The 19,549-nt window shown below is 38.0% G+C and overlaps 2 protein-coding genes across 12 annotated transcripts in view; one reads left to right on the top strand and one right to left on the bottom strand.

Moving 5' to 3' along the window:
* Window positions 1–17,851, top strand: part of LOC109921946 (synapse-associated protein 1) — a 19,327-nt gene extending 1,476 nt beyond the window's left edge. The window contains exons 2-9 of the mRNA XM_048602645.1: window positions 954–1,114; window positions 2,478–2,544; window positions 3,511–3,584; window positions 9,573–9,712; window positions 11,461–11,609; window positions 12,848–12,906; window positions 13,008–13,149; window positions 16,240–17,851. Coding sequence (XP_048458602.1) covers window positions 954–1,114; window positions 2,478–2,544; window positions 3,511–3,584; window positions 9,573–9,712; window positions 11,461–11,609; window positions 12,848–12,906; window positions 13,008–13,149; window positions 16,240–16,364 — 917 coding nt within the window. The 3' untranslated portion in view covers window positions 16,365–17,851. The remainder of the gene's footprint in view (window positions 1–953; window positions 1,115–2,477; window positions 2,545–3,510; window positions 3,585–9,572; window positions 9,713–11,460; window positions 11,610–12,847; window positions 12,907–13,007; window positions 13,150–16,239) is intronic.
* The window catches only part of reps2 (RALBP1 associated Eps domain containing 2), a 362,214-nt gene that overhangs the window by 100,172 nt on the left and 242,493 nt on the right, over window positions 1–19,549 (bottom strand). The gene's annotated exons all lie outside the window — the stretch shown is intronic.

The following is a 19,549-nucleotide window of genomic DNA, read 5'->3' as shown; positions in this document are numbered from 1 at the left end:
CAGAGGACCTCCTTATGGGCTCACTCCTTAGCCAGGTTAAGGTAACCATCAGCAGGTCATGGAGGGGGTTGTATTGCCTGACTGCCTGCCCCTCTTCCGCGGCTAAATCTGTGCCCACGTGTCTTTGAAAGCATGGGATGTTAGCCAGCACCCTTGAAACCTTTAGAGTGAAGTGGACACTGCAGTGTCTGGAATGCATTATCTCCCCCTCCGATACTATTTTGACTTCATTTCCTCCCTTGTTTCCCCCCCATTTTTGTTTTGTTTTGTTTTTTTCTTATCGTCTCACTGCCCCAGGTGGACTGTGTTAATTAATTGTAACTTATTTAGTCTATTAATAGTGATGTGGCAGGTCTTCAAAAAGATGAGAGTTGCATTCTTGGGGGCTTGTGGTGCAGTGGTGATGTTCCTCCTTCTGGGACAAAAGGTCTGGGCCAAGTCCCACCTGCTCCAAAGGTGTGTCAAAACCTATTTGAACTGGCTGATTAAAAAGCATCTAATGTTTCTTCAGTGCAGTGGTTTAACTGACAGATGTTCTGAGTCATTGGCTTCTGAAATAGGAGAAAGAAAGAATAGTTTGCACCATTGAATAAGAGAGCTGACAGCTACAATTAAAAGCAACGTCATCTGGGGCACTTAAATTTTGTCAGTGTCAATCTTATTCTTTAATAGATACAGTTTTCTAGATTAATAACTTAATTGCTGTAATATCACATGAATATTTAACCACGTTGCTGTGTAGAATATCTTGCATAACAGATATGTACTCCATTTAGCGCATCCGTTGTAAAATGTGGATTCCACAGGCATCCAGGAAAATAAAAGCTGACTTCAGGGACTAAAGTGCTTGCAAAGTTTGAAAGTCTTGAGCCAAATACAGAAATCAAGATAATGTTACACAGCTTTTGAACTAATTACATGTTTTATGTTAACTTTGGTTGTTTGGATTCTAGAGGGTTGCATTATAATATCTGACCTTTACTTTTCTTGCACAGATTATCTATTCAGTTTTGCAACTGCTGCTACCAAAAAGATATCTGAATCCATGGTTGAAACTGCGCAGACTATTAAAAAGTCTGTAGAAGAAGGCAATATTGATGGCGTGATTGATAAGGTGTGTATGTTTCCACAGAAAACTATTGCATTACAAACATTATAAATGTAATATACTGAAGCTACGATGATATGTTGTAGCCATGGTAAATGGAAGGAGAGGCGCAAGAATTAATGTGCCCACAATGTCCAACAATTCTTAGAGGCATGAAGGTCAAGTTTTTACTTTGGACACAATTGGAAAATTGAAGGATAATGGTAAAATGCTTTTGCATAACGACATGGAAAATATTCCATGAACCAGCATAATTTGATGGAGTTATAGGAGATAATTGTTTCTTTACATTAACGTTTAAATAAGAGTGTTTTTAATTTCATTTTTTCAATGCTGCAGAAGTTGGAGTTATAGCAAAAAGGATATTTTTACATGTGTTGACTCCTCCAAGTGAGCAATCAGATTTTAAATTGCTGAAAGAAACTTTTTTATTATGAAAGCTTTGAATCATTTACTAATGTCAACACCAGAATCCTTACTTTTTCGTTATTTTGATCTGGAGGCATGGCCAGTTTTCTGGGTGGGATGGAATCGTATTTCAGGATGTTTGTTCATGCTGATGCGCAGTTCGTAATCATCAGTGCATGTGCACAATATTAAGCTGATTTTTCAAACTTAAAAAGAAAAGCTCTACTGTTCCATTTTGTTTAATAATTTATTTCTCTTGCATGATATACTATTTCATTAAAATTGACCATCAAATTAAGTGGTTAATTGTTATTTTGAGAGAGAGATCACTGCTATTGCACATGTTCCTTGGTATCAACAAACAGTCAATGCTTATATTAGCGTTATAGATTATGGTAACTGATTTATATTTGTATTTTCTTGACCTTTTCAATGGTCTAGCCAATAGTTAGCAGAAACTTCATAACATTTTTCCAAATAACAAATGTACTTTCCTGTGAACATCTGGATAATTTGTTAAAATGGTACAAGTGCTGGATTAAAATTGAACATTGAAATTAACATAAAAATATATGAAAGAATAAAAGTTGTATTGGACACTGGTTTCCTGGCTGTTGCTGAATCTATATTCAAACATATGATTATAGCTGAATCTTCACTGAGTTTATGATATGGGTAATCTCAATTGTTGCTTTTCAATCAGTCTGTGGTACCTAATATTGATTTAAGCTAGTTCCTCAAGGTCAATTATTATCACTTTAGAAAATAAAAATATCAGTATTTGAAAAGTTATTTGTATTTGGGCAGGTAGTTTTGCAGCATATGAGTTGTTTTCTGCCTGTGAAAGTACACTTCTGTGGTCAGGGAATGAACTTTACGTCAGCTTTTGATAAGTGTCCTCAAGTCCCAAATTTGTCCCTAAGTAGCATGGGAGTAAGCAAATTCTGTTTCCACATTTTAGACCATTATTGGCGATTTCAAAAAAGAACAAGACAAGTTTGTACAAGAAAAGCTGACAAAGAAAGCAGGTACTATCTATTTATTATAGTACAGATTCTTTTTGTGTATTTGAGTGTATACTTTTGAATGCTTGTGTTACCTAATATGGTCCATTCTCTATGGTCTTTCCAAAATCCAAGTTTGTGTGATGGATGTTATTATTTGATAAGTTGATCAATGTCAACTTTACATTCTTGGGTTTTACATAGAGGGAAAAATCAATATGTGCTAAAATTAAACTTATTTTCATTGTCTGTTGCTTTTCTGCAGTCAGATCATATTATACGTTATGTACTTTTTGTAGTTATATTAATTATCTATGATATTTACTGCTACGTTGCATTTACAATTAGCCATACGGACAGGGTTTCCAACACAAATGAAAATTAGATTCCATTTCATACCAGGATGAAAAGCCTATATAAAATATTGGCATTAAAATAAAACTGAATTGTAAAAGTAGAAACAAGTTTTAACACATACCAGCAGATCGTCCTGTTAACAATAGGTTTGAGGTCATGCTATTTTGTAAACAATAGGGGTGTTAGCCATTTAACACAAAGCATGAGACCATGTATACTGATTTATGATTATTAAATCGGACATTTGTTTACATAATATTATACTTCTGTGTTAGTTTGGGGACCAGATTATACGAGATTTTATGTAAGGTGTAATAGTTGGAGATAGATATCCAGTATGTAGTTGCATTTCAGTTGTAGGGGAGGAGGAGAAATGGTTATACACTTTGGTAGTGCTCGTGCCGGGAAAGGGAGTAGTTGGTCCTGCAGTTTGGTAACACTGTTCTACATTGTTTGTATTGTACAATGCTAAGTTGTACTCCAGTGCAGCCTAAAATGCTTACACTTTGCAAACTAAAATGTTATTGAGAGTGGAATGTACAACATTAACTCCACATCAGTATCTTGGGACTGGGGTGGTATACTTTTTATTAAAGGATAAAAGTTTTCTTTGTAAACCATTTTTTTTTTCAGATGCAGCAGTACCTCCTTGGGTTGGATATAGTGAAGAAGAAACTATTCAGCAACAAATCTTAGCTTTATCAGCAGTATGTCTGCTTTTCTATTTAATATTTTAAACTGATTTTATTTTGGTATTGTGCAAAAGTTTGGCAGTGACTGGAACTAAAGTATCATTTAAAGATTAAGCTTTAATGTTAAAATATGAGAATGACAAACTCCCAGCCTAAAATTTGTATCCAAATGGCCCAGACTTACCTAGTAATGGTGAGATCAGTGATCTACCATAAATCACAACATCTAGCGTCAAGTTTGCACTGTTAATTTGCTCCAAATGTTGCTGCTTTTGTTGCAGTCATCATAGTGATAGCCAAACACTCACTTCTGACATAAAAACAAACATAATAGCATGTTCATCGACTAGAGCCGTGGCATTAAGTGATTTAAGCCATAGCTTGCCGGTCGCATACTCTCCTTGAAGTGATAAAGTTGTAAGTTCATGTAAAATAAGGGATATGATTGAATTGCAACATTGACAATGAAATACAGGCTGTCCCTCCCTGAGGACTTACATGTCCATAGGACAGTGAGCCCATGAACTGATGAAGGAAATTGGAAAAATAATTTTTTTGGCTTTTAATTTTGTTAGGCCGCTGGGTGTTTTGTATATTTCAGAACACGTTGCCACTTTACAATCCCTAGATGGTAAGAGGCAAGAATCTTTCAACCTGCGATTTCATTCCTTACATAAAATGACCACTCCCTTCCTGCAACTTTGCTTTATGCTTCTTTGTCCTTTCATGTTTTTGTTGCTAGATTCCTGATGAGCATCCAAAATGTAAAATGAATTCTGTATTCTTATCAAACATAGGAAAATGAATATGAATTGTTTCTGTCCATTCTGAAACCAGCAGCAAGGATTTTATTTAACTTGTTTCACAGTTTTATGTTTCGGGTATAGCAACCATAGAATTGTATAGTATAGAAGAGGCCCTTCAGCCCATCAAAACTACCCTAAATTTACACTAGTCCCACATGCCCGCATTTTGCCAGTAGCCTTGAATGTGATGACATTTCCAGTGCTCATCCAACTAACATCTTAAAAAAAAAAAAGTTGAGGTTTCCCCTCTCAACTACCCTCCCAAGCAGTCCATTCCAGATTCTCACCACCCTCTGGGTGAAAATTGGTTTCCAAAAATCCCTCAATCTCTTGCCTTTCACCTTAAAATTTGCCCACTTATTATTGACTCTTCAGGTAAAGGGAATCGCTGCTTGCTATTCACTCTGTTCATGCCGGTCATAATCTTACATATCTAATTAGGTCGCCTCGCAGCCTTTTCTTTTTAAAAGAAAGCAAACTGAGCTTATCCAGTTTCTATTCACATAAGTAGAGGGCTGTTTTTCAAACTGGAGGCCTGTGCTGCACGGATTGGTGCTGGGCCAAATGCTTTTTGTCATTTATATAAATGATTTGGTTAAGATTGGTTGGCTCGCCGAGCTGGTTTGTTGTTTTGTAAACGTTTCGTTACCATGCTTGGTAACACCCTCGGTGCAGCCTCCAATGAAGCGTCGGTGTGTTTTCTCGCCTGGTTTTTAAACTCTGGGGTCCATTGAGATGGATTGCCTCCCCTCTGGTTTTCCTTTGTAGTGGAATGTATATGGGGTCGAGTTCAATGTGTTTATTAATAGCATGCTTCGTAGAGTGCCATGCTTCCAGGAATTCTCGTGCTTGTCTCTGCCTAGCCTGTCCCAGGATCTTGGTGTTGTCCCAGTCGAAGTCGTGGTTCTCCTTGTCCATGTGGATTGAGATGAGTGAGTATTGGTCGTGTCTTTTTATAGCCAGTTGGTGTTCATGTACTCTTGTTAGTTTCCTTCCTGTTTGTCCGATGTAGTGTTTCTCACAATCTCTGCAGGGGATTTTGTAGATGACATTGGTCCTGTCCGTGGCAGGGAGTGGGTCTTTAGTTTGAGTGAGCAGTTGTCGTAGGGTTGACATGGGCTTGTGTGCCACTCTGATGCCCAGCAGTCATAGGAGTCTTGTGGTGAGTTCCGACGTGTTCCTGATGTAGGGTAGTGCGATGAGTGTGTCAGGGCCTGTAGAATCCTTTCTGATGCTGTTCTTGTAGGCATCTTCTGACCCAGTTCTTTGGATATCCATTATCCTTGAACACTTGGAAGTGGTATTCTCCTTCCTCTTGGCGTAGTTCCGTGTTGCTGCAGTGTGTTGTTGCCCTTTTAAATAGTGTTCGCACGCAGTTTCATTTGTGTGTGCTGGGATGGTTCAGTACCTGGTCTGTGTGTGTGGCTTTATGGTGTACTTTCGTTTGCAGTTCCCCATTTGTCTTGCGCTCTACCTGACGTGCAGGAATGGGAGCTGTTTGTTGTTCTTCTCTCTGGTGCATCTTATTCTGCTGAGGGTGTTGTTTATAAGTTTGTGTGTCTCTTCTAATTTGGTCCGTTTAATGATGACAAAAGTGTTGTCTACGTAGCGTATCCACAATTTAGGTTGGATTTGCGAAAGGGCCGTCCTTTCCAGTCTTTGCGTCACTGCTTCTGCTATGAGTCCGGAGATAGGTGATCCCATGGGTGTCCCGTTGATTTGCTGATATGTTTGGCCGTTGAAGGTGAAGTGGGTGGTCAGGCATAGCTCCAATAGTTTGAGCATGTTGTCATTGGAGATGGTTTCACTGGGGTCGTGTTCTTGCTCAAGTAGTGTTGTCATTGTTTCCCTAGCTAGTGGTATGTCTATTGATGTGAATAGGGCAGTGACATCAAACGATATCATGGTCCCTTCATCCTCTATCTTTATGTCTTTGGAGTTGAGGAATTCTTGGGCTGAGTGGATAGAGTGGGGTGACTTGTTGACTAGGTGCCTGAATCATCTTTGTAATTCTTTGGCTAATCTGTGCGATGGAGTGCCTGGTAGGGAGACTATGGATCTGAGGGGGACTTCCAGCTTGTGCACTTTAGGGAGGCCGTAGAATCGGGGTGCGTTGGTTCCTTCTGGTTTCATTTTTAAGAAGCATGTTTAGTTGATCTGTCCTGTTTGTTTAAGTCTTTGTAGCGTGTAGAGGATTTTGTTGCCTAGTTGTGGTGTCGGGTCAGTCTGTACTGGCCGGTATGTGTTCTCGTCGGCGAGCAGTGCTTGTGCCTTGGAGATGTAGTCCCTTTTATTCATTATCACTGTCATGCGCCCTTTGTCTGCAGGTAGCATTGTGATGTTCTTGTCTTTCTTTAATCTGTCCAGGGCTTGTCTTTCCCGGGTGTTGACTTCACTCCTTCTGGTTAGTGTCAGGACCACTGTCTGTCTTATGGTTTGTTGTGTTGCTTCGTTGATATTGTTGGTCTTGCGTGTGGCTTCCAGTGTAGCTAGGAATTCCGTTTTGTTGGCGTCCCTGTAGTTGTAGTTCAGTCCTCAGGTGAGAACGGCTTTTTCCATGTCTGTCAGTTTCCTGTTGTTGAGGTTTCTTATCCACTAATACACTCATGGACAAGGAGAACCACCACTTCGACTGGGACAGGCTAGGCAGAGACAAGCACCAGAATTCCTGGAAGCATGGCACTCCACGAAGCATGCTATTAATAAACACATTGAACTCGACCCCATATACATTCCACTACGAAGGAAAACCAGAAGTGACGCAATCCATCTCAACGGTCCCCAGAGTTTAAAAACCAGGCAAGAAAACACACCGATGCTTCATCGGAGGGTGCACTGAGGATGTTACCAAGCATGGTAACGAAATATCTGCAAAACAACAAACCAGCTCAGCGAGCCAACCAATCTCAACACCCACAACCTGAGCTACAGATCTACTCCAAAACCTTATAAATGATTTGGATGTGAATATAGGAGGAATAGGCAAGTCTGTGGGTGACACGAAAATTGGTGGTATAGTGGACAGTGAAGAAGGTTATCTCCGATCACACTGGGATCTTGATTAGATGGGCTCTTGGGCTGAGGCATTGTAGATGGAGTTTACTTTAGATAATTGTGAGGTGTTGCATTTTGGTAAGGCAAACGAGGCGGGACTTATACAATTAATACTTTGGCCCTTGGGAGTGTCACCGAACAAAGAGACCCAGGGATGCAGGTGCTCAGTTCCTTGAAAGTGGAGTCACAGGTAGACAGGGTGGTGAAGAAGGCATTTGGCACGCTTGCTTTCATTGGTCACTGTATTAAGTGTAGGAGTTGGAATGTCATGTTGCGGCTGTATAAGACTTTGGTGAGGCCACTTTTAGAATATTGCATTCAATTCTGGTCATCCTGCTATAGGAAATATGTTAAACTTGTAAGGGTTCAGAAAAGATTTGGAAGGATGTTGCTGGGATTGGAGGGTTTCAGCTAAAGGGAGAGGCTGAATAGGCTGGGGCTTTTTTCACTGGAGAGTCAGAGGTTGAGAGGTGACCTTGTAGAATCATGAGGGGCATAGATAGGGTGAATAGCCAAGGTCTTTTTCCCAGGGTAGGGGACTCCACACGTAGAGGTCATAGGTTTAAGCTGAGAGGGAAAAGTTTTAAAAGGGACCTGAGGGGCAACTTTTTCACACAGAGGGTGGTGCATGTATGGAACAATCTGCCAGATGTGGATACAATGACATTTAAAAGGCATCTGGTTGGGTACATGAATAAGAAGGGGTTAGAGGGATATGGGCCAAATGCTGGCAAATGGGACCATTTCAATGTAGGATATCTGGTCAGCATGGACGAGTTGGACCAAAAGGTTGTTTCCATGCTGTATGACTCTTTGTCTAAAATTCTCTATCCTACAGAACATCCTGGTGAAGCTCTACTGCATCTCTTCCAGTGCTATCACATCCTCCTTGTGGTGTGGTCACCAGAATTGCACACAATACTCCAGCTGTGGTCTAACCAAATTTTTGTACAGGTCTAACATAATCTCCCTGCTCTTTTATAATCTGTGCTGCAACTTATAAAAGCACGAGTCCCATATGCTGCCTTTACCACCCTATTAACCTGTCCCACTGCCTACAGGTATCTGTCGACAAGCGTCCCAAAATTCCTCTGTTCCTCTGAGCTTCTTAGTGTTCATTGACTACTCACTTTGAAAGTAGTAACCTCAAGTTTTTCAGGGTTAAATTCCATCTGCCACTGATCTGCCCATCAGACCAATCCATTTATATTCTCCTGTGACCTGATACCGTCTTCCTCACTGTCAACTACCTGATCAATCTTTGTGGCATCGGCAAACATACTTATTATCCTCCACCTCCTGGAGTTTCTTCTGTATCATTTATATGTATCACCAACATAAGGGACTCAGCACTGATCCCTGTGGTACTTTACTGGACACCACCAGTCACATGAACAACCTTCTACCACAATCCTCTATCTCCTACCACTAAGCAAGCTAATTTTGAATCCAACTTACCATGTTATCCTGGATCCTACATGTTTTTACCTCTTTATCAGTTTCCCATGTGGGACCTTATCAAACCTTTGCTGAAATCCACATAAACTTCATCAATTGCACCACCCTTCACCTAGTCACTAGCTCTCAAAATTCAATTAAATTTGTTAGGCATGACTTCCCTCTGATAAAGCCGTGCTGACTATCCATGATCAAACCTTGTCTCTCCAAGTGAAGATTTAATTTATGCTTCAAAATTTTCTCCAGTAGCTACCCTAAAACTGATGTGAGATTCAGTGTCTATATCTGGTTTAGCTCCACCACCGTTCTTGAAAAGTAGGACCACATTAGCTTTCGTCTAGTCCTCTGGCCAAAGAGGGATTAAAAATTTGGGTCAGAGCCCCTATAACTTCCTTCCTCATTTCCCAGCAGCATCGAACACAACACATCCAGACCTAGGGATTTTAAAGCTCATCGAATCCAATACCACCTCACTCTATCAGCTGAAGAACTTCACAGTCCCTCTTTCCAGATTCTGTACCTACATTTTTCTTACTTCTATGTGAAGTACTCCTTTATCACCTGACCAGTGTTCTCCAGCTCCATCCTGTATGAATAGATACTGTCCTACTTAACATATATTCTACATCAATCAATGCTTTGTAAGTTCTGTCTGAAGTTAAACTGAAATTCTTTGTGCTTTCAGGAGAGGAGAAATTTTTTGCGAGATCCACCAGCAGGAGTCCAGTTTAATTTTGATTTTGATCAGATGTACCCTGTTGCTGTAGTCATGCTCCAGGAAGATGAACTTCTTAACAGAATGCGCTTTGATCTTGTTCCAAAGTTGTAAGTTATAAATTTCACAATTTTGTATGCTTTCAAAATTATTGGAATGGCAAATCAACTGATAAAAAATTTATTGAATTAACTTGTTCAGTTATATGTTAAATGAACGTGTTCCTTTGAATGTAACATGTTTACTGAAATGGAGCACTCAGCACTTTTCCCATCTATGTTGCTCCATTTTGTCTGTTGCATAGTTGCATAGAAGTGACTGGGTGTTTCCATTGCTACTGTTTAGATTTCCAAATAGAAAATGGCACACTGGCACTATTAGAAGTAAACAAATAAGGCCAATTCTATAGCAGTGTTGTATGTGATACAGCCAGGATGGCTGGACATGTGTTTCATCTAGGCTGTATGTAAAGAATGGAAAGCGTAGTCAAATCAGTACAGAAAGCAAGTGTATGAGTATCAAGACAGTTACAATAGAAACTTTGACCATGCCTCATCGGTTTAAACATTCAGACAGTGTAGAAGTATCTAGTTTGTTTGATATCTAAATGTATTTTTTAGAAGTCATTTAGACTCTAATTCTATTCTTTTCAATTAAATGTCTACTGTTCGTGCTTTTTAATTCCACAAAGCAATGTCTCAACATAGTAACAAAAATGTTCTTTGTGAACATTGCAGTTCGTTAATCAGATTGTGCTGAAATAATTTAATCGTACAAGAGACATTTCCAATTAGAGTAGAAACCCCTCAGCACTGCAACGAAGTGTCAACTGAGGTTATATACTAAAGTCTGCTACGCAAGTCTTGAGCGACCAATCTGTTGATTCAGAGGCAAGAATCCTACCCCTGAGGGTAGGTGACTTTTTAAAAGTATATTATAAGCAAAGTTCTGTGGATGCTGGAGATAAAAAAAAAGACAGAATGTGCTGCAAAAACTCAGTAGATCTAACAACTTGCGTGGAGAAAAACAGTTACCATTTTGAGTGCAACATGCAACACAATCACTGTCAGTATCAACTTCAATAAATTCGAACTCTGCTCCAGTGACTCGGGTGCTTAATCTAAGATGACAGTTCTGTATAATTTTAAAGTAGTACTGCATTGCTGGAGGTGCAAAGTTGTACTTCTTTCCTCCCCCCAACTTAAGATCAATTTATGCTTCAGTCGACATCACAAAAATAAACTATTTGCTTACTCACCTGATTGTGGTTAGTGGGATATTTCTATAGTACATTGGCTCCCGTAATTCTCTATTATAACTGTGACTACATATCAACAGTAGTTAATAGGCTGTGAAGCATTTTGAAAATGTTGCATAAAGGCAAGTTCTCTCTCCCCTGTCTTCCAATCCCAATGCTAATAAAGATTTTTTGATTCGCAGCCTTAAAGACTTTCTCAGTCATTACAAAGTAGGAGTAAGTGATTCCTTCCCACTCTGAACAGTTGTAGTTCCAGTTTTGGAACATTTTATGGAAACATTTGATAGAATTGCAGGAATGCCTCAATGTTTTGAGGAATTATGAAATGTGAAATTGCAATGTATTTTCATACTGAACAAAATAATTGTAATATTAATAAATTGAGCAAGGTGTTTCTCCACACAATCTATTTTTATTTCAAAATTCTTATGGTGTAATCAGATGGAGTTAGGGGTAAAAGATTCAGTTGTCCAGCTCAATTTTGACTCAATTCTGTGTATTGTATTCTACTCTTTACTATGCAATGTTTTGTTTACAGATACTAAATCTGTATAAAAATACATTAGCTCAATGAGTGTTGATCTCCTGTTCCCTGTCCAGTGTGAAGGAAGAAGTATTCTGGAGGAATTATTTCTACAGGGTGTCACTTATCAAACAATCAGCACAGCTTACTGCCCTAGCTGCTCAACAGCAAACAGTTGACCAAGAGGACAGAGAAGATAGCAGTCCAAATGATGTCCATTTAACAGGTAAACAATATGTTTGTGTAGAATCCAGCCAAACTGGTTACCTCTGCCACAGAAGGTGTCGATAACGCTTTTACTTTTGCTTAGTTTGCTTGCCTGTAAACAGTTTATCTCAAAATCTAATGGATGAATTTCAAGTAAGCTTGTTGCACAGATATAATATGGTCCAAGGAAGAACTGATTAGTTTTTAGAAAAATATGAATACAAATCCTTAAATTTTTTTTTAAAAGGATCCATTAGTCTTGGTAAATACTGCTAATTGTCTTTAGAATGTTTTAGGTTATGAAGAACGTTGTAGATTGTCTCAAATGCTGTGATGCAATTTGTCATATAGATATCGGCTGGCCCGAAGCTTTTCAGAGTTAAATGTTCTGAATGAAAAGCTTTCTGCTTTCTGTTTTCAGCTTTACAGTTAAAGAGCATCAACCAGATAGAGAGTCCCCAAAAAAAAGAGCTACCTAATTGTAATAATGATGAGTTAACAGCACAGCAGCGAGGTGCACTTTATGAATGCTCTCTTCTCTACTTGTAATAAGCTACTTTATCTGCAAACTGTTGAAATTTGCATATGTCGTTCTATTTTCTGGCTATGTTGACTTAATTTCCCCCAGTTGGTGGTCTTAACTGACAAATGAATAGTCTGAAGCTGGCTGCGAAGCATGCCAGTTGCGTCAACAGCATATGCTCTTCAGGTAGATTTTTCTTTGACTTGCATCACCTGGGTGCCTTTGTTCTACTTACCTGCTGGGATTTTAAAAATGGGTGGAGATACTCTGAGCACTTGACTTGAATTATTTAACGATGTTGTTAATGTGATAAAAATATGCTGGTGTGACAATATCAAGAATCAATCTATACTGTCACTTGGAGCTAATGGAACATTCTTGGATTTCACGTGAGTCAAATTATACATTTTAGTGCTGAAATCTAATCAAGTATCTCCTAATATAAACAACAGCTATACTTTTGTGGTTGAGATTGACTTAGCAGAAGTAATCTATCCATCGTTTGCAAACTGTTTACAAGATGACAGTGCAGCAGTATCCTCCATGGTATCACCTTTTAATTTCAGGCTTTGTCTGCACACACATTCTTAGCCAAGGATAAGAGAGTTATGTGCAAGATATTTCTGTACATTTAACACTGATGGTCTGTGGAAAGATAAACACTTTTAGATCTACAGTTATCAAGGATTGTTAATTGTTCTTAACCAGAATTTCATTTCTTTTCTACTTTTCAGAAACAACAAGGTCAAAAACACCACCTTTTCCTATCCAAACTCAGGCAAAATCATGTGAGGTAATTTTTGTTTTGACTGGCATACATTATTCTTAGATTAATATTTTAAGTTTTGCGTGATAATGTAAGATGTAACTTATCGCAAATTCTGATCTTTTTAGGAGGAAGAGGAAATTTCCACAAGTCCAGGTACCACAGAGTTTATTAGCGATGCATATGATGCAAGCAGTCTGAATCAAGAGGATCTGCGGAAAGAAATTGAGCAGTTGGTGTTGGATAAAAAAGAGGATGTTGCAAAAGAAGGTGGGAATAATAGTCACACTTCCAAGTGTTGCCTGAGGTTTATGCTTAAATATTCTATGTTTTATTTCTCTTCCTCAAAATTAGGACATTAAATGCGGCTTTATCTGAAATGCATACATTTTCTAGCACCTATAAATTCAGTGTTTAAATATACTGACTGCACCTCTGTACTAAAGAATTCATTAATCCTGAATATAACACTTTTTAAGTCATCATTCTATATTTTCTGACTATCTTATTACTAATTATTTTTAGTTACTAATTATTTTTACTATTTTAGTTATTACATTTTTAATTGCATTGCCACTCCCTTTGAGCTTAAGGCATTAATTAAACTTTAAACTCAAGATTTTGGTTTGTTTTTTTTTGGCGTACAGTTTTAGGTAGTGACTTCAGTTCAGTTCACTATACAACTGTTAATCAAATTTGATTCAATTTCAGTGGTATCTGTTTTAGTTTTAGCCAAAATTTGTGACCACGTAGAGGAAAATATTTAAATACGTGTTTTGACCACATTTTAGATTGATGCTTGTTGGATTGAAAAAGACAATGATCTCGAAGGAAATCAAGCAACTGTGCAGTGTACACCAGAAAATTTTATTCCTGATCAGTGCTGAGTTAGCTCATCTCAACTGACACATTACTGTGGTGGGTCTAAATGTCTCTTCTGTAGTAAAGAGACAATCAGCCAGTGTTCCCTTTCTGAATCTTATAGCACACTTTCAGAGCCTGTTGTGTGTGGACCACAGCTGCTCATGGTCATGACTAAACTTGAGAGTTGAGTGCACTTTCATATTAAACAAACTAAGTTGGCATGGCCCAAATCAGTTGCATCTAGTAAATGCTGATGAAAGCAAGCGTGAAGCGCCTTAGTTGAACTGACTCAACAAAGTAATGATTTTATTGTGTTCGAGCTAACTCTTTCTCCTATTTCTCTGTGTAGAATGTGAAATTTCAGTCCAACCAATTGGTCCCTTTGTCACATTTTCCAATATATACATGTTTTTACGTGTGCGTGTTAGCTTCTGCATTTCTTACATTACAACAGTGACTACACTTCTCAAAACACTGAAGCTAATGTGCACACATAAAAACATGTATATATTGGAAAATGTGATACAGGGACCAATTAGTTGGACTCAAATTTGACATTGTATACAGAGAAGTATGAGAAAGAGTTAGCTCAAGCACAATAAAATCATTACTGTGTTGAGTCAGTTCAACTTCACAAAACACATCGTTGGCTATCAAGCACTTTGGGACATCCTGGGCATTCCCTCTAATTTCTTTTTCTTCTGCATAAACCTCTGAGGTTTGTGCACAGCAGTGACATCCAGCACCAGAAGTCAATGCTGTAGTCCATGTTAGCACACCTATTACCAAGCACGGAATGTTGGAATGGCTGTGCAGCTTAGAGGGAACATTGCTATGGACATGTTACTTAAATGCAGTGCTTCTTTCACTCTTGTAAATACAAGGCATATTGTTAAAAAAGAATCTCTGTGGCAAAACTAAATAAAATGTCAACGTATGGCATGTCAGAAGTCAGCAATGAGTTCCTAAAGGCAACCACGTCATATGGGATGTCTGGCCTGTGTTTAGAATATATCAATACCAGATCACTGCAGTGCACAATTTTTTTGTCTTTGAGAATTTCTTGAGGGACAGTTTATTTTTATTTGTTTGTTTTTAGGTACTACTTTTACATTCTGACAGACTCATTCAAGAGTGAATTCACCTGTTGCTAGACCTTTATCATCACTCAATTCCAATAGCCAGCAGAAGAGCAGCACTGAATGGAGTCAGTCACCTAACTAACTGCAGGATGTGTCAGCCTTAGCAAGTCCTATATAGATGTATAGTTCATCCTCAAAACTACCCTGGGTTTTTTTTTTCCTCCCTTTGGCTGTATTTCCCTGCTTCAGCACTACCGGTCACCTTCTTAAAAAATATTGACTGATCACTGGAGTACATTTACAAAGATTATCACAGCTGAGCACAATCCTTTCCTTGTTTGATATTTTCACTGAGATCATTTCTGCAGTGATATGACATAGAAAACCTGGCCAGTTTCGCTATCGTCATAGTGAACAGATTTCTTTTTGAAATAAATATATTTGATGACTTATAAATGTTTTTGATGCAATAATCATGAATATTGAATGTTGCATAAATTTCAAAAAGATTTAAAGTGTCTGTTATCTGCTTGACAATTTCACATCTTAATAGGTTAGAATACAAAATATAGCCTCACATTATCAGTATATACGTCAAATCTATATTCTAAATTTCTCCCAGCAAAAAGCAAACTGAACCTTGAGATTGGATTGACAATGCAGTGAAACACTCAATTTGATTATGCTGTATCTGCAAATTCTTTCTCATTTAATGGATTATATGTGATTTTTATTTGCAAGTAATGCTTATTTGTATAGTATTACAACATTTTTTTTCAAACAAGATGTCTTCTACTAAAATACATGATCACACTGAGCCTACATTGAAGCCCAGAACTGGAAAGAATCATGTACAGACCAATTTCCTGAGATGACATGAAGAGAGACCGAATCGTTTAGGACTGTATTTGCTGGAGTTTGAAAGAATAAGGTCGGGGGTGGGGGGAGGGGGAGGTGGTGCGGGAGTCTTATAGAGTCCTATAAAAGTTTAACCAGGTTAGACAGAGTAAATTCAGGAAAGATGTTCCTGAAGAGCAGGGAGTTCAGAATGAGGGGTCACCATCTAAGCATATGGGGTAAACTATTTAGGACTGAGATGAGAAATTTCTTTACCCAGAAAGTGATGAGCTAATGGAATCCTCTGCCAAAGAAAGTGGTTAAAACCAAAACCTGGAATGTGTTCAAGAAGGAGTTGGACATAGTTGTTGGGACTAAGGATATCAAAGGGTATGGGAAGAAAGTAGGAATTGAGTTGAGTGATCAGCCAAGGCAATATTGAATGGTAGAGCAATTTTAAAGGGCCAAATGGCCTGTTTCTGCTCCTGTTTTCTACATTTGTGTATATAAATGTAAATGCATCATTTGGTCAAACGAAGGAAAGCAAAAATAAACCTGCTTAAACTTTCTCCAACAGCATCTGCTAACTGGGAAGATGAACTACAGCAAGAACTTCAAGATTATGAGGTGGTGGTTGAGGGAGAAAAAACAGATGAAAACTGGGATAAGGAAATTGAAGAATTGTTACAAGCGGATGGTTGAATTGAAGATTGTGCTGCACTCTATTACTTTCCCCAACACACAACCAGCATGACTGGCATGAACCTCATTCTCTTCACTCACTTTTGTCTGAGAAGATAAGTTTGTAGGAATAATTCTTGGAGAAAAAAAAGTGCCTTGCTGTATGTTTTCTCTGTAATCTGGAGTAATTTACTTCTTTTCGATCAAAGCAGGCGGACTAGCAAAGTTAGATTTCCAGTACCAAGATTTATATATTCTCCATTTATACCCACTAGTCATACAGGTGTACCAGTGATTAAGGATTTATATTTTCTCCATTTATACCTACAAATGGTCATGCAGGTGTGCCAGTGGTTTATAGTCGAACATGGAAAAATCTGCCTGGTGGAATTAAAATTCGGATGCAGGCCTTGGATTTCACGGTTTGGTTTTGAAACTTCATCGTGTAATAAAGTACTGAAGAAAGCTTTGCAAGCTAGTTATAGACAGAATTCAACTATACTAAATTATTTAGGATTTCCTAACATGAACTAGGTGAACATATACTTTAAAAGTTTAATGTGTAAAACATATAATCAGACTAGATTAAACATAATCCAGATTGTTTGCTAATTGTTTAATAATTCAGAACTAGACCTATTACGTGCTTCACATTGTTATGAGCACAAGAAACCAAAGTCTTTTATAAAAAAAAAGCATATATTGATAAACAATCATTCCATATTCCTTACATTTATCTCATAAATATTGTTAGTAATAGCCACCTGATTTTATTGGATTTTGCAGGATTAGTGTTTGAATAAGAAATAGCTTTTTAAAAATTCATAGACAATGAAAATTGTACAAATGTCTGTCATTTCATATTTGCCAAAAGCACTAATCACACCTAGCAGTCTGGCAATTTAGACATGTTTATAATTTTTCTTGGTTGTTTATATTTTTGTGAAACAAATTCAAGATTTCTGTATCAGTACTGATTCTGGATGCTGATTAAATGGTGAAAAGAAAAGTTTTTCATAAATCTATTTTCCCCAGTGCCACCCGGACCGAAATTTCATATGTTCATTACCCATAAACTCTCATCTGTTGCCCTGTTTTAAACTGACATTTATTGAACATCTTGAAGTTTATGCCTTGTAACGTTATGATTGGGAATAATAGCCTCCCATTTTAATCATAGGTGGCAAAGGTTCTATAAATTGTCAGGCTACATTTTTCCAGTAGTCACAAACTGTAACAGAATACAGGGGCCCTTGAAGCTGCTAAAATGATTGATATTTGCTTTGCTGCTAGGTCTGGATTGTGTATATCTCTCTTCATAACAATTGAGAGTTTGGGACATATCACTGAACTGCTGCTTTACTTTATCATGCCAGCTTGGAATACAATAAATGCTTAAGTACGTGATTAGTTTTCAAGTTGTATAAAGTTGTTCTTCCAGGCTAAATGTAACTTACAAATTTCTTGTATCATTTAAATATTAATAAATTAGACTTCCTTTAAATTAATTTGTTTACATTTCCTTGCAAATTCTTTTAAGTAGATTTATTTTAAACGTCAATCAATAATTCTAAATTGGCAGTGTTTCCCAACATATTGTTTAAAGATTAATGTAGACATGGCATTAATCACAGAATTGTTACAGTGCAGAAGGAAGCTATTTGGACCATTATGTTCACCAAATCTGTGAATGAGTATTAGGACTTGCTGCCATTCTCCTGCCTTTTCCCCATACATATTGATTCCGTTAAACAATCATCTAATGCTGTCTTGAATGTCATAATTGAATCTGCCTCCACCACATTTCTAGGCTGTTCCAGACCCTTAGCAAAAAATATTCCTTTTGAAAATTACCTTTTATTTGTACTCTCTCATTATTTATCTTTTTATGAAAGGAAGGATTTCCTCCCTATCTATTCTGCCCAGCTCCCTCACCATTTTTTTTCAAATTTGTCCAAAGAAAACAGTTCCCACTTATCAAATGATTCTTCATAACTGAAGTATCTCATCCCTAGAACCATTCTTGTAAAAGTTTTTCTGCGCTCTCTCTCCAATTCATTTGATATCCTTCCAAAAATGTGGTGCCCAGAACTCGTGTTTTATTTAGGTTCAGCAGAACCTCCCGACACTTAGACTTTATTAATAGCTGCTTAGAGTACAAGACACTATATGCTTTATTAACAGCTCACTCTACCTGCCCTGTCACCTTTAATGGCTTGTGCATATACGTACTCTGGTATTTTCTGCTCTTGCACACCCTTTCGGATATGGCCTTTTGGCCATTTATTTTTTGCTTTATCTCCATTTTATTTTCACTGAGATGTATCATCTCATGCTTCTGAACTTCATCTGCCATCTATGCATCTGCTCCTCCAACCTGTCTGTGGCCTGTCAGTTTTACAGTCTTCCTCACAAGTTTGTTTCCAAGTTTTGCATCATCTCTAAACTTAGAAATTGACCCAAGCACACCAAGATCTAGACAATTAAAATATATATCTGGAAAAGTACAGATCCTAAACTCAATCAGTGGGGATGTCCACTACAAACCTTCTACCAGCCTCTTTAGTATCCATGGTGCTACTGTCCCATTTATTTCATAAAATAAACTTATCTTATAAATTTGTCATGTGGCACTTCAAGTGCCTTCTGGAAAGTCCCTGTGCATGACATCAACAGTATTACCATCATCAACACTCTCTGTTACCTCCCTAAAGCGATGAGGAGGAACGCTGAGATGGACAATTTTATAATCCGCAAGCGAATTAAGGGTTACGGAAAAGGTGGCAAAGTGAGGTTGAGCATTTTTAGATCAGCCATGATTTCATTACATGGCAGAGGTGACACAACGTGCCAACTATCCTCTCCTCTATCCATCTTCTATCCGCCTCCCACTCTATCCCTATTTATTTCAGAACCCCCTTCCCCTCCCCCTTTTCTGATGAAGGGTCTAGGCCGGAAACGTCAGCCTCTCTGCTCCTATGATGCTGCTTGACCTGCTGTGTTCATCCAGCCCTGCACCTTGTTGTCTCGGATTCACCAGCATCTGCAGTTCCTACTATCTCTACTTCTACAGTTTATGGCTTTTCAAAAAAACTCCAAGCTATTTGAACATTCTTTTTCTTTGAGATCTGTGCTGGTTGCTCTTAATTGATTTCATGTGACTATCAATTCTATCTCAAATAACTTTCAAGAAATTTCTCCAGTTT

The sequence above is a fragment of the Rhincodon typus genome, chromosome 11 (assembly GCF_021869965.1).
Source record: "Rhincodon typus isolate 14 chromosome 11, sRhiTyp1.1, whole genome shotgun sequence".
NCBI classification, from domain to species: Eukaryota; Metazoa; Chordata; class Chondrichthyes; order Orectolobiformes; family Rhincodontidae; genus Rhincodon; species Rhincodon typus.
This window is presented reverse-complemented; position numbering and strand designations above follow the sequence as displayed.